The sequence below is a fragment of the Dermochelys coriacea genome, chromosome 1 (genome assembly GCF_009764565.3).
Source record: "Dermochelys coriacea isolate rDerCor1 chromosome 1, rDerCor1.pri.v4, whole genome shotgun sequence".
Lineage (NCBI taxonomy): Eukaryota > Metazoa > Chordata > Testudines > Dermochelyidae > Dermochelys > Dermochelys coriacea.
The window spans coordinates 48,138,022-48,163,752 of record NC_050068.2 but is presented as its reverse complement, the minus strand read 5'-3'; the positions used below and the strand labels follow the sequence as shown (position 1 = coordinate 48,163,752).

The window sequence follows — 25,731 nt, the reverse complement described above, 5'->3', positions numbered from 1 at the left end:
TGTGCCCTTTGCCAGTTGGCATCAAGAGGTCCTTGGGTTACACACCCAATTAGTGGCAACCTCTGAAAAGTTTCATTTAAGTCTCTTGCCTAGTAACACATAGGAATTTTGTGGGAGAAGCAGTGCTATAATCCAGTACTCCAAGATGACATTTGTGGGGAGGGATAGCTCAATGGTTTGAGCATTGGCCTGCTAAACTCAGGGTTGTGAGTGCAATCCTTGAGGGGGCCATTTAGGGATCTGGGGCAAATATTGGGGATTGGCCCTGTTTTGAACAGGGGGTTGGACTAGATGACCTCCTGAGATCCCTTCCAACCCTGATATTCTATGATTCAAGTGCTTTAAGCATGAGACTGTACAGTACAGTACTGTAGTTGGGAGGTGCCCCCACCTTACCCCACACAGGCACTGGTACTGGAGACAGTGAGGCGGGCAAGGAGGCTGAAGGTGCTGTAGGCTAGGAGAAGCACATTGTGCAGCAGCGGCAGCTTCCCCTACTCTGCAAGCACCGGGGCGGTGGGCTCAACCCTCGGCCCGCCCACTCCACCCCTTCTCCCAAGCCCCCACCCTTAACCCACCTCTTCATCCCCTCCCCCTCCTTCCCCGTTACTCTGCACGTCGCGTCCTCGCTCCTCCCCTGCCTCCTTCTTGCGGCAATCAGCTGGCTTGTGGTGTTCAGGAAGGAGTGGGGAGGAGCGAGGATACGGCACCCAGGCTCCCCCTCCCTCCCCTGCCTCCTGCCCTCGGCAATCAGCTGGTTTGCAGCGTTAGGGAGGGGGAGCCTGCATGCCAAGTCCTCACTCCTCCTTCCCCTGTCCTGAAAGCCGCAAACCAGCTGATTGCCGCAGGCAGGAGCCAGGGGAAGGTGCTGATCCGTGGGGTCTGCCAGCACGTGGGAGGCGCTGTGCAGGGCTGTAGGGGGGCTGCCAACTGTGGACAAAGCAGGCAGCCAAACGATGTTATAGCAAAGCATTGCACAACTTTAAATGGAGCATGTTCTGTAATTGAGCAGGGACATAAGATCGAAACACCGTTAAGCGGGAAGTTACTGTATATATCTTCCAACTTCTGAATCAAGTTAGGGATGCATGGTTCTTAAAGACAGTAGTCTCATTCATTGCACAGGCAACCTTAGTTCTGTCATTACCTAATTTTGTGCACTTGACTTTGCAGAGTTAATACACTTTTAACATAGGTTGTTTGGGCTTTTTGCTTTAACTTCTTAGGGTTTTAAAAAAGTCAACTGAAACCCATCCACATTCCATCCTGTGGAACCCTGCTGACTCTTGCATGGATCATCAGTAGGATTTGGATCTTAAATCTATCAGAAAGGCTTCTACCACTTGACCTAAACTGACAACTGGTATCTGTATTGGGTACTTAAATAGCCCTCCGTTACTCTAATATGTGAGTGCCTCACAATCTTTTTAATGTTTTATCACAATACCCCTAAGAAAAAAGAACTACTGTCATCTCTATTTCAGAGATGTGGAATTGAGGCAGAGTGAGGCTAAGTGACTTGCCCAAGACTCACACAGGGAGTCAGTGGCCAAACAGAAACTTGTAGAGAGGTCTATCAAGTCCAAGTGTAGTGTTGTAATTGCTGGATCATCCTTCCTCTCTGTGTATGCTCCTCTCAAGTAGCAATAGTATGCTGTGTGGACAAGCCACTAATGGAAGATGACTCACCTTTTGCAATGGCTATTTGCTAGGCAATAGAGGAATTTTGAGACTCTGGAAATCAGGGTCCAATTCCAGGTTCTGAAGGGGAATGTGCTCTTGTGATTATAGACTGGGGGTGGGCAAACTTTTTGGCCTGAGGGCCACATCTGGGTATGGAAATTGTATGTTGGGCCATGAATGCTCATGAAATTGGGGGTTGGGGTGTGGGAGTGCGTGAGGGCTTTGGCTGGGAGTGTGGTTTCTGGCATGAGGCCAGAAATCAGGAGTTCAGGGTGTAGGAGGGGACTCCAGGCTGGAGCAGGAGGTTAGAGTGTGAGGCGGGGAGTGAGGTTCCAGCTAGGGGTGCAGGCTCTGGGGTGGGGCTGGGGATGAGTTGTTTCTTGACTTTAGCAAAGCTTTTGACACGGTCTCCCACAGCATTCTTGTCAGCAAATTAAGGAAGTATGGGCTGGATGAATGCACTATAAGATGGGTAGAAAGCTGGCTAGATTGTCGGGCTCAACGGGTAGTGATCAATGGCTCCATGTCTAGTTGGCAGCCGGTGTCAAGTGGAGTGCCCCAGGGGTCGGTCCTGGGGCCCGTTTTGTTCAATATCTTCATAAATGATCTGGAGGATGGTGTGGATTGCACTCTCAGCAAATTTGCGGATGATACTAAACTGGGAGGAGTGGTAGATACGCTGGAGGGGAGGGATGGGATACAGAAGGACCTAGACAAATTGGAGGATTGGGCCAAAAGAAATCTAATGAGGTTCAATAAGGATAAATGCAGGGTCCTGCACTTAGGATGGAAGAATCCAATGCACCGCTACAGACTAGGGACCGAATGGCTCGGCAGCAGTTCTGCGGAAAAGGACCTAGGGGTGACAGTGGACGAGAAGCTGGATATGAGTCAGCAGTGTGCCCTTGTTGCCAAGAAGGCCAATGGCATTTTGGGTTGTATAAGTAGGGGCATAGCGAGCAGATCGAGGGACGTGATCGTTCCCCTCTATTCGACACTGGTGAGGCCTCATCTGGAGTACTGTGTCCAGTTTTGGGCCCCACACTACAGGAAGGATGTGGATAAATTGGAAAGAGTACAACGAAGGGCAACGAAAATGATTAGGGGTCTAGAGCACATGACTTATGAGGAGAGGCTGAGAGAGCTGGGATTGTTTAGTCTGCAGAAGAGAAGAATGAGGGGGGATTTGATAGCTGCTTTCAACTACCTGAAAGGGGGTTTCAAAGAGGATGGCTCTAGACTGTTCTCAATGGTAGCAGATGACAGAACGAGGAGTAATGGTCTCAAGTTGCAATGGGGGAGGTTTAGATTGGATATTAGGAAAAACTTTTTCACTAAGAGGGTGGTGAAACACTGGAATGCGTTACCTAGGGAGGTGGTAGAATCTCCTTCCTTAGAGGTTTTTAAGGTCAGGCTTGACAAAGCCCTAGCTGGGATGATTTAACTGGGACTTGGTCCTGCTTTGAGCAGGGGGTTGGACTAGATGACCTTCTGGGGTCCCTTCCAACCTTGATATTCTATGATTCTATGATTCTATGATTCTATGAGGGGTTGGGGGTGCAGGAGGGGGCTCCGGGCTGGGACGAAGGGGTTTGGAGGGCAGGAGGGGAATCAGGGGTGAGGCAGGGAGTTGGGGCATGGGAGGGGGGGCCAAGGATGTAGGCTTTGGGGGGGGCACTTACCTCAAGCTGCTCCTAGAAGCAGCGGCATGTCCTCCCTCCAGCTCCTACGTGGAGGCACAGCCAGGCGGCTCTGTGCGCTGTCTCCTCCGCAGGCGCCGCCCCTGCAGCTCCCATTGGCCGTGGTTCCCAGCCAACAGGAGCTAAGGAGCCAGGGCTTGGGGCAGGGGCAGCATGTGGAGCCGGACCATTCATAGGAGGCGGATAGGGGACGTGCTGCTGCTTCTGGGAGCTGTGTGGAGCAGGGCAAGCCCCCATCCCCGATCGCCAGCTGGAGCAGGGCAAGCCCCAGACCCCGCTCCCCGCTGGGAGCTCAAGGGCCGGATTAAAATGTCTGGAGGGCCAGTTGCGGCCCTCGGGCTGTATTTTCCCACCCCTTTTAGAGACCTTTTTGTCCCTCCCCCTCTCTGCTCCTACTCCTTTCCCCTAGCTACTTCTCCCATTTCTCTGTTTCTGTTCACCACCACACCATTTTCTGGGCCATTCCATTTGCTGTTATCCCTGCTTCCACTCACTCACTACCAGGCTACTCCTTCCAATTTCCTTCTTACCCCTTTTTTGCATTTGAGTCAGTCTTGCCTCCTCCTTACCACCCCATGTTATCTAGTGGCTAGTCCTTAATGGAATACTGCATTCCGTTTTGGTTTCCACACTTAAAAATGGATTTTGACGAATTGGAAAGGATTTAGAAAAGAGCTACAGAATGATTTGAGGTCTTTCAGTGAGACTAAAACTCCATTCAACAAAGAAAGTTCACTGGTGATACTTGATCTGTCTATAAGTATCTATATGGGGAAAAGATGTCTGGTAGTAGAGGCCTTTTTGGTTTAATACAGAAGCCATAACAAGATGGAGTGACTAGAACAATGGTTCTCAAACTTTTGTATTGGTGACCCCTTTCACACAGCAAGCCTCTGAGTGTGACCCCCCTCCACCTTATAAATTAGAAACACTTTTTTACATTTAACACTATTATAAATGCTGGAAGTGAAGTGGAATTTGGGGGTGGAGGTTGACAGCTGGTGACCCCCCATGTAATAATCTTGTGACCCCTTGAGGGGTCACGAACCTCTGTTTGAGAATCCCTGAACTAGAAGTTAGAATAAATTAAGATCAGAAACAGGGTGCAGATTTTTTTTTACAAAAAGGTTAATTAGCTAGTTGAACAATTTACCTAGAAATAAGAACGAGGAGTACTTGTGGCACCTTAGAGACGAACAAATTTATTTGGGCATAAGCTTTCACGGGCTAAAACCCACTTCATTGGATGCATGCCATGGAAAACACAGTAGGAAGATATATACAGATACACACAGAGAACATGAAAAAATGGGTGTTGCCATACTCTAACTCTAACAAGACTAATCGATTAAGGTGGGCTATTATAAGCAGGAGAACAAAAAACTTTTGTAGTGATAATCTGGATGGCCCATTTCAAACAGTTGACAAGAAGGTATGAGTACCAGTAGGGGAAAAAATTAGCATGGGGAAATAGTTTTTATTAATGACCCATCCACTTCCAGTCTTTATTCAAGCCTAATTTAATGGTGTCCAGTTTGCAAATTAATTCCAGTTCTGCAGTTTCTTGTTGGAGTCTGTTTTTGAAGTTTTTTTGCTGATACAGACTAACACGGCTACCACTCTGAAACCTGTTACCTAGAAATGTGGTGGTTGAAGTCTTTAAATGAAGATTGAAGGTCTTTCTAAAAGATATGGTCTAGCTCAGCCAAAAGTTCTGGGCTTGATAGTTTGCAGTTATTCATATGGGATTTTTATTAATGGATATATTAGTTACTTAAAGCAATAAAGTAACTTAAGCATAAGTTTTTCTAGAAGCATTTTCATGCCATCTCTGTCACAATAAATGTGTATTCCATGTAATGTGGCCCTTATAATTATTATTCTAGGAATTAACTGTAAAAGTAACTATAAAAGTTGTTTAGCGAACACTCTTCTTGTTTTGTTCCCCACAACAAATGCCTCCATAGCTTATTATTAGGAATCAAGAAGGTAATAGGCAGTTTTCCCTGTTAACTATATAGCTCTGTTAGCACTTGTCTCTGTTAAGCAGATTACTGTTTGTTGTTTTACCCTGAAGCTGTGTCCACCTTATTTGAGTGGAATCTAATTAAATAGAAATCCAGTTTAGATTCCTTAATTAATCACAGCATACTAATGCAAACCTCTTGTAGAACAAAAATGCTTGTCATCATTTTACTTGAAATAGACAGAATATTCATTCCAATTTTTCACTCATATATTGAGGGTTGTATTGTAATCTTTATTTACTGCAGCAAAGCAAGCTATGGACCAGGGAAGATCTCCAATTATAATAGACAACACTAATACTCAAGCCTGGGAAATGAAGCCGTATGTGGAAACGGTAAATATAACTACTGTGTAATTAAATCCATTGTTGTTATACTGTGTTTTTTTTTTGCAGACCTACCTTCACAAAGCACGAATGCAACTACTTTGTCTAATAATGGGTCTTCCTTGTTGACATTCCTTTCTCTCCTCGAACAGGCTATTTCTTTGACATAGCCACTAACAGGTATGGGGGTAGTCTAGTTTGGATTGACTTGACCTATGTTTTTAGCCTAAGATGAAACCTAGAGGTTGTGGGGTAAGTGATCTAAAGTTCAGTGGGCTAAGACTGCTTAGTGTTTAATTAATATTTTTTCTATTTAATGACATGTTTGTTACAGCATAAACTAGTATAATAATGTTACACCTATCATGCATACTGTATTTCTTTGTTTGCTGTAGGCTCTAGGGAAAGGCTACAGAGTGGAATTCCATGAGCCAGACACATGGTGGAAGTTTGATCCTGAGGAGTTAGAAAAGTAAGACTTATGTTATAATAGCCATCATAGTTATTTTCTTTTTTCTTTTGTATTGTGGTTTAATTTAAATTTTTCTCAGTACTTCAATAATTGCTTAGGTGCTTTACTGCTAACATGTGTTTTCTAGTATGTACTGACTTCTGTTAATATGTATGTAAATGTACTGCTTACATAAATATCAGCTCAGGAATACACAGAGGACCCTGTGTCCTGGTCCCTTTGAAATCAACAGCAAAATTCCATGGACTTAAGTGTAAAAATAATCAGGCCCCTAGGACACACTTCCTTACTCAACGGATGATTAACCTAACCTGGGAAGTCATTATTATAAGATGTGACTGAGACCATGAGCATTTATATAGATTAAACATTTATATAGATAACACCCACAGTTTAATTAGGCAGGATAAAACATTTTACAAGGAATATAAATCTTCATGCCTAAGGGTGTAACTCAACTCCTAACTAGTGGGGATTAGGAAGAAAATTTCCATATGTGCAGACTATTCCATAATTGTCCATCACAGTGTTTCTTGAAACTTTTTTCTGCCCTCCCTCCCCCCATCATCGGTTATTAAGTACGATCGGAAACTTGATACTGGATTAGATGGACATGTGGTCTGATCTGTGCCCATTTAATTTTGTTTGTTAATTTTTGATGTTTGTCATCACCAGATCCTCTTGAAATCTAGGGATGTCAGTGCATCCCAGGCAAACTTGGGAGAAGTCAAATGGATAAAGATGTTTACTATTTTTTCCCCATCTCTTGTTGACATGGTATCATTTTAGGGCTACTGACAAAGTGATGGGTTGAGTTAGCCTTGCAATGATACGTTAACAGGGGATAAGGAAAAAATAGTAAGAACATTCACCTTCTAACTAGATAGTAGTCAGAAGAGCACAAAATTTGGTTTTCTTGTTTTGGTAACTAAAAATATTAAAATTTAGATTCAAGCATAATGTATATAAAAAGAATAATAATTACTAAATGCTGAGAAATTGCATGCATAATCTCACTCAAATTCAACTAAATTCTTAATGACCAAGTATCTGAACTCTTTCAAAATGTAGGTTATAATGAAAACTTACATAAAGAAGTGTAATGGCTCTAATACAATACTGGAGTGAAACAAAAGTAGGAATACCAATTCAGTATCTCATCAGCTCTTAATAGCTAAGCAGGGTAGGATCTAGGTAGTACTTATGTAGAAGGTCATCAAGGAAAATGCAGGGCTGCTTAGGAAGTGGTCTTCACTGTTTCCGGAAGACATTCTATCCTCAAAGTCAGTATTGAACAGGTGTTGCACTTGTCAAAGGGACTTTACTGTGAGAATCAACATCTTACCAATTAGTTCTGATCACATGTAATTATAAAATAGTCCATGAAATTATTTTGCAAGAGTTAGGGAAGTTAACTCTGACGACCTGACCAGAGTCTTCTCTTGGTAATTACACATCACATTTCTCCTGCAATTGGATACAGCATTGGTGTGAAGTGTTGCTCTACTCTGTTAAACAGTTGCTGTTTCTCCCTCCTTAGAGGCATGCATTCATTCATTCATTCATTCATCTATATAGGTCTAAAGTGAATGGCATGTGGAGGTACAAAATTGCAGTTTCTTGTGCTGGAGAGGTTCATTGTGCTTTGGGAGAATTTACAATTGGGTAATGGCAAGTGATGGTTCTACTATCCCGCTTCTTCAGGTTTTATGCCATTGGAGAACAGCCTTAAGCTGCAGTCAGTGTTCCTTAGAAATTCTGTCCATGGACACTATTATGGGTATGTACTGAACTAATGCATCAGCAACTGTGGCTATGCCCCCTCCACTATCAGCACCGCTTACCTTTGAGGCCTTACTGGCTCTCTGCAGATGCCTTCCTCAGTACAAATTCTTTGCAGCTGCCTGTGCCACTGGACACTGCCTTTCCTCCCCACATCGCTTACCAATTCATACAACGAAAGACTTAAAATAGGAGTGACCACATACTAATTCTGTGGTACGGGCTGAATTATTATGGCATTGAGAATCAGTGAGTTGGGAGTAAAAGAATCACTGGCAAAATCAGAAACATCAGCCTCCATTGTCAACAGAAGGGATCTAGATGGACAAGGGTGGCAGCAGAAATGAAAGCCTCTTTTAGCTGATTGAATACATGTTGACTCTCCGCAGACCAGACAAATCAGGCTCCCTTTTCGAGAAAGGCAATTGGGGGGCTACCAGATATTGAAATCTCGGATGAAACACTGGTAGAAGTTAGCAAACCCTAAGAATCATTGTATGCCCCAGACATCCTTCGGAGCAGCTCACTCTGGGAAGGTAGAGACCTTATGTGGGTCCATAGGCCCTCTGGGGAGGCAGTGTAACCCAGAAACTCAACTATGTTCCGATCAAATTTGCATTTTTCTAATTTAGTGTAGAAGTGGTCTGACGTATTCTTTCTAGAACATTGTGTACCTGCTGGTCATTCTGATACTTGTTTTCAGAGAAGATCAGGATGTCATCTAAGTAAATCACTACAAAATGGTCCAACATATTTCTGAAAATGTCATTTATAAAATGTTGAAAAGTAGCAGGGGCATTGTGTAGTCAGAAAGGCATCACAGTGTATTCAAAATGTCTATAGCAGGTGCAGAATATAATAGTCAACACACAGGTGTAGGAAACCATCCTTCTTGGTGACGAATAAAATTGGAGTCCTGCCCGAGGACTTGGAGGAGCAGTTGAACCCCTTGCAGACTCTCTTATAGGTAGCTTCTAAGGGCCTGCAGCTTGGGTTCTGAAAGGGAATAAATATGTCCCAAAGGAATTTCCACTCTGACCTGGATATGTATAGGACAATTATAGGGCTGACAAGACAGCAAAATATTGGTCCTCCCTTTGTCAAAAATATCAAATAGATCCTGATACTTAGCAGGTATAGCCACAGTATTTGGGGGGGCGGGCTGTGTCTCGTCAGGCCCCTCCTAACCTGCCTTAGCCTGGCTTGGAGAGAGACAGCTTCAACAAGTACAAAATGGGGGTTGCCTCTTTTCTCAGACTGAGGTTGAGACAGCAGGTCTGACATCAGTGGAGAGAAGTGAACTTGATCATGCTAGAGCTCCAGCAGTTGTGGGGGTCATGAGTGGTTAGCCAAGTGATGCCAGAAATAACCAGGAAGAGGGGGAAATGGACTAGGCCAAACCGTAAGGTCTCCTGGTGGTCCTGGATAGTGGTGATTTCTGAAGGAGTTATTTCTCATGTAACTGGGCTGGAGGAAAATAAAGATCCATTGACTGCTTCAATGAGGTCTGGGATGGGATTGACTCATGTTGATATCTGGTGTTGTGAGATGCTCCTGTGTCCACGAGGGCTTCCAGGTGGACATCTGCCATGGCCAGATGTCTTAAGCAGAGCAGGAGCCGAAGGTGGAACACTGCCACTAAGAGGGTACCTGTGAAGTGGTACTGATGTATCAAGCTAGATCCGGGGAAATACATCATCCCCAACCAGAACTCTTGTAAAAGGTGGAGGGCTGGTATTTCTTTGCTGGGAGACGAACCAACCTTTAGCTGGGCAGCTTGAGCTGTAATGTCTAATTCTGCCACAGTAAAGGCATAGGCCTGCCAAGTAGCATTGGTTCTTTTCACCATCAGAAAGGCAGGATCAGACAATGCCAAGTTGCATGGGCTCTGGTTGCAGCAGGAGGTCAGTGGGGAGCTGAGTCTGGGCATGAGTGACTGAGACTGAGGTATGGTCAGGGCACTGTTGCCTTTTCCTGGCAATGTTCCGGTAGCCGGCTATCAATTCTTATATTCAGGTTGATCAGGGTGCCAGTCTGGCCAAGATTTCTGCCCAGGCCACTTGGTCGTTCTCTTTATCACTCAGACCATGCCAGAAGTGGTGGTGCTGTATAGCCTTGCTCCATTCCGTCTTGGCTGCGAGGCAGCAGAATTTTGTGGCATAGCTAGTGACCAGTTTGTGGCCTTGTCTCAAGGCTTGAAGTGCTGATTCTGCTGTATGTATCCGGTTTGGGCCATTGAAGATGGTTGTCATGGCCTAGACAAAGTTCTTAAACTCTCCCAAGAAGGGACTGGCTTACTCCAGAAAGGGGGAAGCCCAGGCAAGTACCTCCCAATCAGGAGACTGATGTCGAGCCCCACCTTGGCTCTATAGATGGAATAGGTCTGTGGTCTTATATGGAAGAGGAGTGGCATTGGTTCAGAAACCCATAGTACTGCAATCATAGAATCATAGTACTGCAAGAGACTTCGAGAGGTCATCTAGTGCAGTCCCCTGCACTCATGGCAGGACTAAGTATTATCTAGACTGTTCCTGACAGGTGTTTGTCTAACCTGCTCTTAAAAAATCTCCAGGGATGGAGATTCCACAGCCTCCCTAGGCAATTTATTTCAGTACTTAACCACCTGACAGGAAGTTTTGCCTAATGTACAACCTAAATCTCTTTTGCTGCCATTTAAGCCATTGCTTCTTGTCCTATCCTCAAAGGTTAAGAAGAACAATTCTTCTCCCTCTTCCTTGTAACAACCTTTTATGTGCTTGAAAACTGTTATCATGTCCCCTCTCAGTCTTCTCTTTTCACACTAAACAAACCCAATTTTTTCGGTCTTCCCTCATGGGTCATGTTTTCTAGACCTTTAATCATTTTTGTTGCTCTTCTCTAGACTTTCTCCAATTTGTCCACATTTTTCCTGAAATGTGGTGCCCAGAACTGGACATAATATTCCAGTTGAGACCTAATCAGCGTGGAGTAGAGCGGAAGAATTACTTTTCACGTTTTGCTTACAACACTCCTGCTAATACATCTCGGAATAGGGGTGGGCAAACTATGGCCACATCCAGCTGGTCAGAACATTTAATTTGGTCCTGGAGCTCCTGTTGGGGAGTGGGGTTGGGGGCTTGCCCCGTTGTGACTGGGGAGCGGGATCAGGGGCTTTCTGTGTGTCCCCGCTCTGTCTCCTACGCATGGGGGCAGCCAGGGGACTCGGCATGCTGCCCCTGCCACAAGTGCCGCCCCCAGCAGCTTCCATTGGACGGCGATATGGACAGAGCAGCGAGCATAGTCGCCTGACCAGCATTGTGCCTCCGCGTAGGAGCCAGAGCGGGGCATGCCGCTGCTTCTGGGAGCTGTGGGGGTGGCGCCTGCGATCAGGGCAGCGCTCAGAGCAGCCTGGCCAGCACCGCACCTCTGTGTAGGAGCCAGAGGGGGGACATGCCGCTGCTTCCAGGAGCTGCTTGAGGTAAGTGCCTCCCATAGCCTGCACCTCTGAACCCCCTGCCCCAGCCACGAGCCCCCTCTTGCCCTCCAAAACCCTCAGTCCCAGCCCGAGCACCCCCCCTGCACCCCAAACCCCTCATCCCAGAGCCTGCATCCCCAGCTGGAGCCCTCAATCCCCCCCCCGTTCCCCAGCCTCCTGCCCCATCCCTGATCCCCCTCCCGCCCGCCGAACCCCTCAGTCCTAGCTTGGAGCACTGTCCTGCACCACAAACCCCTCAGTCCCACCCCAGAGCCCGCACCCCCCAGCTGGAGCCTTCACCCCCCCCCCCCCGCACCCTCACCCCCTCCCCCAGCCTGGAGCCCCCTCCCAGACCCTGAACTCCTCATTTCTGGCCTCACCCCAGAGCCCACATCCTCAGTCGGAGCCCTCACCCCCGCCCTCACTGCAACCCCCAATTTTGTGAGCATTCATGGCCCTCCATACAGTTTCTATACCCAGATGTGTCCCTCAGGCCAAAAAGTTTTCCCACCCCATCCCAGAATAATGATCACTTTTTTTTTTTTTTTTTTTGCAGCAGTGTTACACCGTTGATTCATATTAAGCTTTTGATCCACTATGACCCCCAGATCCCTTTCCACAGTACTCCTTCCTAGGTAGTCATTTCCCATTTTGTATGTGTGCAACTGATTGTTCCTTCCCTAATGAAGTACTTTGCATTTGTCTTTATTGAATTTCATCCTATTTACTTCAGACCATTTCTCCAGTATGTCCTAATCATTTTGAATTTTAATCCTATTCTCCAAATTACTTGTAACCCCTCCCAGCTTGATATCATCCACAGACTTTTTAAGTGTACTCTCTATGCCATTATCTTAAAAAAATCGTTGATGAAGATATTGAACAGAACCGGACCCAGAACTGCAGGACCCCACTCGTTATGCCCTTTCAGCATGACTGTGAACCACTGATTCTCTATGGGAATGGTTTTCCAACTAGTTTTGCACCCATCTTATAGTAGCTCCATCTAGGCTGCATTTCCCTAATTTTGTTTATGAGAAGGTCAGGCGAGACAATATCAAAAGCTTTGATGCTTTCAAAAGGAATGAAATGATTGGAAGAGAGGTAACCAAGCTCAGTGGCCAGGTTAGGAGCTAAATTATCATGTTTAGAGGGGCTAGCTGAAAGCCAGGAACCAGGGGCAGAGCAGTGATCAGAAACCGAATGCCAAGTGCAGGGAGCAAGCCAGAAACCAAGGGTCAGAGCTGTGGTCAGAAGATGAATATCAAGTCCAGCGAGGGAGCCAGAGCCAGGAATCAGGAGTCAAGGGTCGGAGCCAGAGTGGAGGCAGGAGCCAAGAGCAGGGACTAGGAACTGGGAGCCATGATTAGTAATCCAGGAACAGACCAGAGACGAGCAACAGGAAGCAGGAGCGGGGATTCAGAGTAAGGGCTAGGAGCAAGAAGGGAGCTGAGAGCAGGAATAGGAAGCAGGACTAAAAACACAGATGCAACTGTGGAATGCTGTGGAGCAGCCAGGAACCCAGGCATGATGCTGTGCTTGTTTAAGACTTGTTTAAGAGTGCTGAAGTCTTCAGCCAATCTGGGTTCATTAGCTGAGTCAGCCAAATGCAATGAGCAGGGTCTGTGTTCAACTGTGGGTCCCTGATACATCCACTCACTGATATGGCCCCCATCATGGTTGTATTTAACAGCACCGTAGTATCTGATAGGTAAATAGAAAGAAGAGTCATCTTAGAACAGTATACACATATTGTCCATATTAACAGTGTGTAAGATATTGCAAACCCATGCAGTATCTTTGGGGTCCATTGTTTTAAATAAATGGTTTATATATGATTGTGTTCTACTCCATGGGGGAGGATTACCATAGCTCCTCTGGGAATTAAAAACAGTGGGTGGTGACTAAGGCAAATCAGCCAGGTTGTAACCCTCCCAAAGAGGTACCACCTCTTGGAGAGGCTCACATATACTATTTCTAAGCAGATTCTCCGGAGACTAACAGACAAAGAAAGGACTTTTGGATAAATAGCCTGAGTTTAAACTGATTCAGGGCCTAGTTTCTGGTCCAGGAAACAGACAGGAGCTGCTGTCACAGGGGGGCCCTATCCCTTGCAGAAGGATTGGAAAGGCTTTAGCCTACTGGGCCCCATAAGACGAATGGGTGACCTCTGGTAGGTGGTTTGTTTTTACATGTTTGTTTACCTCGTGAACAAATGTGCTTGCTTAGAAAAAGTTGTCTGTAACAGCTGGCATTCACACCACTCATAGGCCTTGAAGAGAAGGCAAAGCACAGGTCTTGGTCTTTTTAGGCAGACTGGCTTGCTGCTGCTGTTGCAGTAGAAGACAGGGAGCTGTGCAGCCTTAAAACCACTGGTCGGGGGGAGTGAGATGCAGGTCTCTGCTCAAGGGAAGTGATGACTGGGAGCCAGAAACCTTGAAGTGGGTGCTCTCAAGGGATCACAGAGGGGGAAATACAGGTGCAGTTGCTCTGAAACTGTGACAAACAGCTCCACATTACCGTATAAAGGAAAATACTTTTGTTTTATATTTTTGAAGTATATATATTTGTACAGTATATACAATGAATTGTGTTAAAAGATGTAATACAATTTGGATATTATAAGATGGTAAATATTGTGTAATTAAATCTGAACTTCTACACACTACAGCATATTGTTTTTCAGAAGTGTGTAATCAGTTGTAGTGAATTTATTTCAAAACAGTAAGCTTAAATATAGTTGTAGTGTTGGAAAAACCTATGTGATCCTTCTGGATCTCAAAAGTGGGCAGAAGATTAAATGATGTCATTTGAGACTTTGGATAGATGGAGAGGATAAAACACAAGATATTCTTCAAAAGTTTAAGAAAGACTGCAAACATATAAAAAGTACCAAACAGTTTATTTAAATTATTATTTTTGTAGGAGAAATAAACATGGGGTCCCTCGTGAGAAGATTGCTCAGATGTTGGAACGATATGAATATCAAATGTCCATCTCTGTTGTAATGAATTCAGTGGAACCTCCTCACAAAAACACACAAAGGCCACCTCCACAGCGAAGACAGAGGTGGGGAAGCTGTATAGACTCTTGGAATTCTTTCAGTGTTTCAAATAACCGATAACTCAGGTTACATTCAACTAACACCAGTTTGTTGATCACTCTTTTAAAAATATTAAACAGTGGACTTTCTCCTGAGGTTTAAATAGGCTTAATGCAATTAAAGGACCATTCTCTCTTGGAGATTGTTCCATTAAACAAAGTTTTGGAGGCTTAAATGTAAATAAAATTTAATATAAAAATGTATGTTAAATGTTTTTACAATCTCTATTTATTACATTTGTACTAACTTTGGTTTTGGATAGTGTAAAGTAAACAAGTCTTCCTTTATAGTTGGGTCTCAAATAATGTTATCTACAGAGGATATTGTTGAGCAGATTTTTGTTTTTGTTCTTTTTTTGAGGAAGTCCTAACAAAACTTAGGAAACAAAACTGTTTTTTAAATAGAACTCAGAAAAGCCCAGAGTTATAAGTTACGTGTGTAGTTATTGCATTTTAACTATTTCCACTGCTTTTTAATATTTTATCCAACTTTTACCAGGTTTTTATACTGAACAATTATGTTTTCTATTTCTTGCTGGATGCTTGTTCATTTTAATTGGTATCCAAAATGTTGTCACATTTATAACCCAGATTTCCTTTCCTCTTCCCTTGGTTTCCATCTTCACTTTTGGCTCAGAGTCTCATCTGGCAGCAAAATCAATGTGCTGCAATTGCAGTATTTACCTGCTTGAAATTACAAACCATGATTTGTCTTAAATTTGTTTGCTATCTACTGAAATACCAAACATAGTTGTGCCTTGAAACTACCTAAATTTATTTTTTGAGCTTTTTGTTGGCATGTAAATGTACAGTTGCCTTTCTTTAAGTTTACAGCATTAAGATGCTTAATTGGAACTGAGTCTTTTGGGGCTAAGTGTTCTTACTGGGCAAAGAAAACAGAATACTTAAAATATTAGTCTCTCAGGGACCATCTGTAGTTGGAGTATGTGCAATTGCACTAAGTAGGTACAGGTGGACAGTGGTCTCAGTTCTGTAAAACCACATTACATTCTTTTCAGGATTTTGACACAGGTAATATTCTCTTCTTAGCAGATGCCTAAAACTGAGCCAGCATGGAGATTGATTATTTTATTGCCATAGATCCTTTTTATCTTAAGCTTAAACACTGGTATGGTAGTAAGTTTTAAATTTAATGCTTGCATTTTTCCTGGTCCATGGACTAATAAAGTATCTGTCTGTTTGTTATTGCCGCCATTGTTTTAGTAGTCCAATGTAAGTCTGACAAAATTAGCATTTTGTTCTTAGGTTTTATGGTTTTATATTAATGAAAATATTACTTAAACAGCAGTTGATATAGTTCAGCTTTCGACTGTGCCACATTGGATTTTCTGTTGTGTGTTAAGAAACGTGGGGAAATCTTGATGGCAAATTTTTTCAAGAATCTTTGCCCATTGGATAAATAGATCTTCATTTAATATTTAATTCTGTTCTTCAAAGACAATTAAATAACTTGGTTGTGTACAGTACTGTTAGAATAAGATAGTAATTATATTGCAGACACCAAGATGCATGTTTTACTTTTGTGCAATGAATGGATAAGTTTATAATGCCTCATTGAACATGCTTATACTGTAGTGATATGATGGCAGAAAAAAAATCAGCATTTTACAATGGCTGCTCAAGTAAACTGCCCAAAGCAAACCTCATTAATTTCAAAGAATGTAATATGGTATCAATTTGTACCTCTACAATAAGGAGCTAAGCATACAAGACATCTACAAGTAATGGGATGAATTTAGTGATCTTTGATAGTGATACATTGGCTGTCTACATGCTGTCTGACTGATGAGAACCACAAAACAAGTTTTTAAATCTGAGGCTCTTTCTAGAAAAGTGGTTGATGCAATTAAGACTTCTGTAATTGTGTAGGAAACTATAACAAAACAACTCCAAAAACAAAAAAAAGTATTTATTTGAAAATTTGCATTTAAGACATACCTCAGTCTTCCTTTTTTAAGGTTTAGGTATGAAATTACAATGTAGTAAGTCTGCTATAATAGATCTTGAAAGGGGGAAACTACTTTAAATAGGTATGTACCCGTTAAAATACACATCCAGTGGGTTCCTGTTATGTTTTGTGTGGTATAATCTTGATATTTGAAAATTGGCCCCAATTCATTTTTAAATATTGGAAAGTCTTAGGTCAGTATGCTTTGTTGTATTAAATAAAAATATGAAAATAAAAATGTCAGCAATCACTGGGTAGAACTCTAAAAGGTGCATCCCATTTGCTCTATAGGATTTATAATATATAAACACTTAATCATGTTTTCTTATTATATGTTTAAACCTGATTACATGATTAAAGGGACATTTGGGTTAAAAATGACTATTTAAAAACAATAAGTTTCCCTGTGTGGGTTATTAGTAAATTTGATTATTAAAGCTGAAATAGTTTGATAAATTTAACATTTTTTAAATTTTTTTTTGCAATATTCCTCAACTTGGAGGCTAAAACTAGATTGTTCAGTTATTGTTCATATTCAGTTTTCCCTTTGATAAAACACTGCAGGAAGGTGTTTAAAAATCAAAGTTTTTATTAACATTTAAAAGGGAAAAACTATTTACATTTTCTATTGTATTAACAAGGAGATTTTTTCAGTTTTTAAATAAAATCTAAATCTTGGGTCTAAAAGTACCTGACTTTGTCCCTTCCACGGCACAATGTGCATTTGTCCTAATCAACATTTATGGGGAGTCCAGATGTGCAGTGCAAACTTTTAGGACTTTATACAGCTGTCATTCTAGTATTCTAAGAAGAGTATATCGTCAGGCCCCATTAAAGTGGCTTTTGGAGAGGGACATTTGAACTTGTAATGGGGTCAGGTTGAATAAACCATAAAATCATTATTTCGTTTTTGAGAAAGGGAAGAACAGAAAAGTTAAGGGGAAGTTGTAGATGCCTTTGAAGGATGGCTGCATATAAAAATACATGTCATATCACTTGGGCTCTCGATGAATCACAGTTAACTCGCATGATAAACTCAAAAGAATTAATCATGATTTAAAATATTAATTGCGATTAATCACAGTTTTAATTGCATTGTTAAACTGTAGAATACTAATTGACATTTATTAAATATTTTTGGATGTTGTCTTACATTTTCAAATATACTGATTTCAGTTACAACACAGAATACAAAGTGTACACTGCTCACTTTATATTTATTTATATTTATTACAAATATTTGAGCTGTGAAAATGATAAACAAAAGAAACAGTATTTTTCAGTTCACCTCATACAAATACTGTAGTGAAATCTCTATCATGAAAGTGCAAGTTAAAAATGTAGATTTTTTTGTTACATAACTGCACTCAAAAACATTGAAAACTTTAGCGTCTACAAGTCCACTCCGACCTACATCTCATTCAGCCAATTGCTAAGATAGACAAGTGTTTACATTTATGGGAGATGATGCTGCCCACTTCTTATTTACAATGTCACTTGAAAGTGAGAACAGGCATTCACGTGGAACTTTTATAGCCGGCATTGCAAGATAGTTACGTGCCAGATATGCTAAACGTTCGTATGCCCCTTCATGCTTTGGCCACCATTCCAGAGGATATGCTTCCATGCTGATGATGCTTGTTTTAAAAAATAATGCATTAATTAAATTTTGACAGAACTCCTTGGGGGAGAATAGTATGTCTCCGGCTCTATTTTACCTGCATTTTGCCATATATTTCATGTTATAGAATCTTGGATGATGACTCAGCATATGTTCATTTTAAGAACACTTTTGCTGCAGATTTAACAAAATGCAAAGAAGGTACCAATATGAGATTTCTAAAGATAGCTACAGCACTCAACCCAAGGTTTAAGAATCTGAAGTGCCTTCCAAAATCTGAGAGAGATGAGGTGTGGAGCGTGCTTTCAGAAGTCTTTAAAGAGCAACACTCTGATGCGCAAACCACCGAAAAAAAAAATCAACACACTGCTGGTGGCATCTGACTCGGATGATGGAAAATGAACATGCGTCGGTCCGCATTGCTTTGGATTGTTATTGAGCCTAATCCATCATCAGCATGGTTGCATGTCCTCTGGAATGGTGGTTGAAGCATGAAGGGACATATGAATCTTTAGTGCATCTGGCATGTAAATATCTTGCGGTACCGGCTACAACAGTGCCATGAGAGCACCTGTTCTTACTTTCAGGTGACGTGAACAAGAAGCGGGCAGTATTATCTCCTGCAAATGTAAACAAACTTGTTTGTCTGAGCAAGAAGTAGGACTGAGAGGACTTGCAGGCTCTAAAATTTTACATAGTTTTATTTTTGAATCTGTTCTTTTTGTACATACTTCTGAATTTGTAAGTTCAACTTTCATAGTAAAGAAATTACACTATAGTACCTGTATTAGGTGAATTTAAAAATATTATTTCTTTTTTTACAGTGTAAATATTTGTAATCCAAAATAAATACAAAGTGAGCACTGCACTCTTTGTATTCTGTATTGTAGTTGAAATCAGTATATTTGAAAATGTAGAAAACATCCAAAAATATTTAAATAAACTATTATTGTTTAACTGTGTGATTAATGGTGATTAATTGCGATTAATTTTTTTAATTGCTTGACAGCACTACATAGCACTAGAGAGCAACAAGGTCCATTCCACATCAGAGTAGAGCACTGATTTAAGATACTGGTTTTAGAAGAATAATCTGCAGTTAGTCATCAAAACAATTTTGTTTTTAAAAAAAAATCAGGATTTGGTAGTTAAGGAAAAATGTTTGAAATTTGGTAATCTCTTTTAATTATTCTAATGTTTTTGAGGTGGTTTTCCATATATACATATTAGGCAATAAATAGAGATACATAACTGAACTAATGTTTTAAATGCACTTTTTGGTTTAGTGGGGCTTAGTTTTGAATCAGCATGCTTTTGTTTTATTATGAAGCAATTGTGGAAAACAGTATTTTAAATTAGAGTCTGAAAATCATCAAGGTTGAACATCCAGACATTTAATTCAGTCTCGTTCTGTAAACCTATTCTGCAATTTTAAATTTGTACAATGTGATGTATATCTAATAGTGTTTTGATAAGAAATTTTATTAAAACTAAAAGTTGACATACTATTTTGTTTTCTTTTTAGTAATGGTTTTAATCATTTGCAAGTTATTGCAGTGAAGCTGTTTTTGTAGTCCGTGCTTGAATTGTTAAAATATTTGAATTATAGTGTATTTCATAAGTTAACATTCTATTTAATACATCCCCTTATTGTATCTTTTTCACAACCACTTGTATTACTTTTTCTTCAGTTTTCATGTTTAGTTATCAACGTAAATATCCTTAAAGAAGGCATGGAAATCATAGGAAAAAGTCAGAATTATTTTCTGCATCCCAAATCTTTGTACACTTAAACATAAAAATACATTACTACTTTGAGGAAAAAAAAAAAAGTTTTAGGAAGCCTCATTTCACTTACCATTGTGATTGTTAGTTTCTCTAGCCCATAATAAGGTTAGAAAATTACTTGGTTTTGTCTTCAGTTTACATCAAGATATTATAGAAAAAATAGCCAATGACCGGAATCTGATATATTTTTGTAAGGATTTTGCAATAACTTAACCTTCAGCTTTTAAAAGAAGTTGGGAAGTTAACACTGAGTTTTAGTTTTCACTTGGAAATTTTTGTTTAAATTGTGAGGTTTAATTTTTGTCGAAAAGGTTAAAAAACAATATACAGGCATCTTCTATGTTTTTGGCCTGTTTGGAATTATAATTCATGGGTCATGGTTATGTTTTTCGTATAAAAAGTACACAGATGAAAGTAGGCTAGTATGTATAAAGAATATATTGCTTTTTACAACTTGGCATGTTACCAGCATTTTCTGTAAAGCTGTATTCTATCTCATCTGTAAACCTGTATTTTAGGGTAAGTGCAAAGGTGTGGTAAGTATAAACAAAATGAAAATGCTCTGCTGATTGTGTAGTATGTATCCTTTTTTATGTTTTGTTTTTTACTATGTTTTATTTCCTTGTCTTTTGTATATCTCTATCTGCTGGGGATATGAAAAGTCATTGTAATGAGCACTAATTATAAAAAATATCAGAACATTAAGCCCTTCATGCCAGAAACTTTGCCCTCTTTTTTGAGTCTATATCCTTAGAAGTGCTCCACCATAGGATGTACATGTGCCTGTGTGCTCTCAGTTGGAGACTGCAAATTAATGTCCTCAGACCTGCACAGAGTAGCACCTCGTGTGCTGAACAAGGGCATATAGGAAGGTGTGAACCCACCCCCACTCAGTTCCTTCTCATCTGCCTGCAGTTCGAGATAGAGTTCTGCTCTCTGCTGTAATGACTTCTTGCCTTCACTTGTGAGTTTTTTACTTCGTTTGTTTATTTGTTTTTGTAGTTTCTTTTCATTATCTTTTTTTCGTTTGATAACTTTATTTTATTAATCTTGTATCAGTTGAGGGGTAGGGGGCTCTTTTCCCCTTCTCTTTTTTTGATCTTTTATTTGTGTCAGAGCTCAATTTGTTAAGCTTTGGGGTTTTGGGCATAGGACGTGAGAGATTTGCCCCATGCCATTTTCCCATAATGAGGAACACTCCAGCTACCTGTGGTGTTTGGGGACCCTCACAATCCTTCTAAATGCAAGGTCTGTCTGGATTTGAAAGGCAGATGCAAGAAAGACAGGGAGAATAGACAAGCTCTTATTAATAGAATGTGCTGTAGCTCTGGAGGGGTCTGCTTCTCCTCCCTGTACATTGGCCTCTACATTTCAAGTGGCCTCGGTCCCAGTTGCTGCCACGTCTACAGTCCCGGACAATAAGACTTTAAAAAAAAAAGAAGAAAACATACCTCTCCAAGCAAGGAAATGGAGAAAAGGGGCAGGTCACCCCATGAGACTCACTGTCAGGAGACCTCTTATTTTTCTAAGGATACAGGAGAGGCTCTGATTCAGTCCAATACCAAAGGAGAAACCCAGTTTTGATATCCCTACCATCAGAGCTACTACTGTGGCAGCACTGTCTCATACTTCGTAGCACTGCAAGATGAACTGGGCTTCCATCCGTTTCCTGGTATCTGTAGCTCACTGTATCTCTGAAAAGGGAGATGACTCTACAGTTTACCTCAGTACCACAAAAGCCTCCATGTCAGAAGCCAGTAACAATCCAAACTTTATGTGAAAGCCCTCCACCTCCTTCCAGGTTCCTTTCTTCAGAGGATCTCATTATCTCTGATGAAGCTGTGTCGCCAATGTTGGCAAGATCTACCAGTGCCACCACCTTGGTACCACTACGAAAGCCGCAAGTTGAGACTTGTTTACATCTCAAGGCTTCGATACCGGTTAGGGGAAGTTTCCTCTGATTCAGAGCTCTTGGTACGGGGATACATACCCTACCCTCATGAGTCCCTTTCATGAAGAGGATCTTTGAGAACCTACCAGGCATCGTAAGCTCAGCGATTGATTATCATTGAGGTCCCTTCTTTTATCCCCTTCCCCATTGGGGTTACTGAGACTTATAGGGTACAGCAACCAACTCAATTAGTTGCCTAAGAGAGAAAGCATTGGCACCCACTAGTACCCTACCAACCACTGGCACCTACAAATTGTCCTATAGTACTATGTGCATCTGTACCACACACACACACCTCAGTACCACACGATTCTCTAGTGCCAGACAATATACAGGAAGAGCAAGAATCTCAGGCTGAGGGGATCTCCCCTTAATTTCCAGACGGAACAGTAATGTTACCACCTCTCTCTTACACTGATGATTTTAAGACCTTCCAGGAACTCATGAAAAAACTACTGGATTTACTTCAGATCCCACTAGAGGAAGTCCAAGAGTCAAAACATTACTTGATGGACATCCTGAACATCAGTCCCCAGAGAAAGGTGGCCCTACCCATCAATGAGGCTTTATTGTCTCCTGCACATACCCTTTGGCAAACATCTGTCACAATCCCACCAACCTGTAAGTGGACAGATAAGAAATACTACATCCTACTGAAAGGCATGAAGTACTTCTTCTCCCACTCTAACCACCTTTTCCTTGTAGTGGATCAACCAGTGTAAGGAACTGTCAAGCTTACTCTAGATTCCCTGTCAGATGAAGAGGGCCTAACCAGCTGGAGTTGCTGGGAAGGAAGAGCTACTCATCAGCTACTCTCCAGTTTTATATTACCAACTACCAGGCCCTGGCAAAATATGATTTTAACACACACTTCAAATTTACCCATTATATTGAGCATGTGCCACGAGACCAGAAAGATCAATTTTGGTCTGTCATCACTGAAGGAAAGTTGGTTGCAAAAGCCTCCCTGCAAGATGTTGTAGATTCTGCTGACACAGCTTCCAAGGCCATGGCCATGGAAGTAGTTAGGAGAAGAGCATTCTGGTTCCAATCTTCAGGTGTTGCAAGGGATGTACAAAACACAGTGTAAAACATTTCACTTGAAGGGCCCAAGCTCTTCAGCAAACATACAGACTCCTCTCTCCACATGCTCAGGGATTCCAGAGCAATATTGTGATCACTGGAAATTTATTTGCCTGCAACGAAAAGGCCTTTAAGTAGATTCCAACCCACTCAAAGATCAAAAGCATTCCAGTACCATCAGCGCACTTTCCCTAAACCTCAGGAGCCCTTTAGGAGAAAGGCCAGGATACAAAAACTAGGGCCTCCATCCCTACTTCTGCCCAATCAGCCCCTCTGTCTAAGAGGCACTTTTGACATCTCGGTCTAGAGCATCAACCAGTTCACTCCACTGGATCACATGTTGTGTGACTGCCTCTCCTTTGGAGACCATCACACCACTTACTTGTCTGGAGTACCTTATCTCAGATAAGTGAATACTGGAGTTCTCAAAATGGGCTACTCTATACACTTGGTTCTTTTCCTCCTTCCTACTCCCTTTCCATCCCTCTTCAGGGATTCTTCTCATGAGCAGCTCTTAAAACAAGAATTTCATTCTCTCCTCTTCCTAGGAGCAATAGAACCAGTCCGACTAGAGTTCATCCGAAGATGGTTCTATTCCAGTTACTTGTTTCCAAGAAAGGTGAAGGGTGGACACCAATCCTTGACCTCAGGAACTTGAACAGTACTTGAGAATGGTGACATAATTCCATCCCTAAGCCTATAGGATGCCTACTTTCATGTAGCCATCCACCTCTCCCACAAGCATTTCCTAACATTTGTGATTGGGCACACTGTCAATATTGAGAACTCTCCTTCAGACTCTCCGTGTCCCCAAGGATGTTCACAAAGATTCTCGCAGTGGTAGCGGCTCACAGTGTTCCCATATGACTCACTTCTCAGAGGCTGTCACCGCAAGATGTCCAGTTGGCCGTGTCCAGAGCAGTAACACTATTCCAATTTCTGGGCCTCAACATCAACCACAAAAAATCCGTATTAACTCGGGTACAGACAATAGACTTCATCGAAGCTACTCTGGACTCTGCAACAGCAAAAGCTCTCTCTCAAGGAGAGATTCTCCACCTTGTTGAACCTAATCTCAACATTACAGTGCAGCCGGCAAACCATGATGACTTGCCTGCAGGATTTGGGCCACATGTCGGCCTCCACATGTGACTCCCCACAAGAATGCCTCCGGACATGGATAAGAACAGACACAACCTCTCCAAATGCATTATAGTGCCTCAGAAGGTGTTGGACTCTACTACATGGTGAAAGGGCTCAAGGAAGGTCTGTGTTGGACCCCCAGTCTTAAATCAAGCACCTTTGAAGACCCTCACAACATGCGTCTCTGTTAGGATGGGGAGTTCAGCATAGGGAGACAGCAAAGAGCAAATGGTTGACACAGGAATTGACGTTCCATCAATATCTTGGAGCTAAGAATGGTACATTATTCTTGCCAACACTTCCTTCACACCATATGAGGTCACTTGGTCAGAGTAATGCTGGACAACAGGGCAGTGATGTATTACATCAATCTCCAGAGTAGAACAAGATCCCAGTCCTTATGTGCAGAGTCATTAAGGCTTGCAACTGGTGTATCTACCAGCAGATAGAGATATCAGCAGCCTGTCTACCAGAGCTCCAGAAAACAGTCACACAACTCCCTAAGTAAACACTTATAGCAAGATCAGGAATGGGAGCTCAAAGGCTTTTCCGCAGCATCTGCCACACACGATGTAGTCTGTTTTTACTCCAAGGGAGGTTACAGCCACAGCCTTCTGGGGGATATACTGACAACACCATGATCCCATACCTTTCTTTGTACTTATACCTATACCATTATGCACAAGACTGTTCTCTAGCTGCCCCAAGAAGGAGTGAAAGCTATCCTCATAACACCTTCTTGTCTGAGACAGATGAGGCACTCAGACTTCATCCACTTCTCAGAGATAGCACCCCTCAGACTTCCTGCATTCTATTGACACAGAACTCAGAGTCCCTCATGCATCCCAACCCCTCCCTTCTGAATTTGAGAACAGGGCTCCTCAATGGCATTCAAGCATGGAAATGACCATTTTGGATAGAGATCAGTCAGTTCTCTTATCCAGCAGAAAGCCTGGTACTTACAGGACTTACCTCCAAAAGTGGAAGCACTTCCAAACCTGGGGTTCCCTCTCATCTTCTCAAGCCTCAGAAGTTCCACTTTTCAAGAGCCTGGACTACCTGTTAAAATGAAAAGCACAGGGTCTCTCAATAAGCTCAGTCATAGTACATCTGACTGGCATTACAACCTTCCCCTCATCTATCAAGGCTTCTCAGTCTTTGCCCACCGTACAGCAGCCAGATTTTTTAAAGGCCTATACAACTTGTTTCCTGCCATTTGACAACTGGCCCCCCAGTGGGACCTCAATCTGGTTTTAAACGCGCTACGGAAACCCTCCCCCTTCAAACTAATGGTGACCTGCTCCCTCCTCCACCTCTCCCTCAAAATTTTGTTCCTAATTGCCATCACCTCAGCAAGGAGAATGGGGGAGCTAGGAGTGCTCATGATGGACCCAATGTACACCACCTTCTACAAAGACAAAGTTATATTACATCCCCATCCTTGCTTCCTCCCAAAGGTCTAATCAGAACATCACCTTAACCAGGATATTCCCCAAGTTTTCTAACCGGAACCTCAGACCTCCACAGAATAATCAAGTCTTCATTCACGGGATGTCAGAAAGGCCCTTCATAGAATCATAGAATATCAGGGTTGGAAGGGACCTCAGAGGTCATCTAGTCCAACCCCGTG

The 25,731-nt window shown here is 42.2% G+C and overlaps 1 protein-coding gene across 9 annotated transcripts in view; it reads left to right on the top strand.

Annotated features, from left to right (window-relative positions):
- The window catches only part of LOC119854919 (NEDD4-binding protein 2-like 2), a 119,537-nt gene that overhangs the window by 29,089 nt on the left and 64,717 nt on the right, over window positions 1-25,731 (top strand). For 5 of the 9 annotated variants that reach the window (XR_006277668.1, XM_038400157.2, XM_043504388.1 and 2 more), the window contains 3 exons: window positions 5,657-5,745; window positions 6,132-6,208; window positions 14,370-14,513. Coding sequence is in view for 8 of the 9 variants with exons in the window: in XM_038400157.2 (XP_038256085.2) it covers window positions 5,657-5,745; window positions 6,132-6,208; window positions 14,370-14,513 (310 nt within the window). In the remaining variant the exon portion in view is untranslated. Of the gene's footprint in view, window positions 1-5,656; window positions 5,746-5,771; window positions 5,917-6,131; window positions 6,209-11,313; window positions 11,448-14,369; window positions 19,804-25,731 lie in introns of those variants that run through there. The other 4 variants (XM_038400213.2, XM_038400203.2, XM_038400168.2 and 1 more) reach the window with 4 other exon arrangements.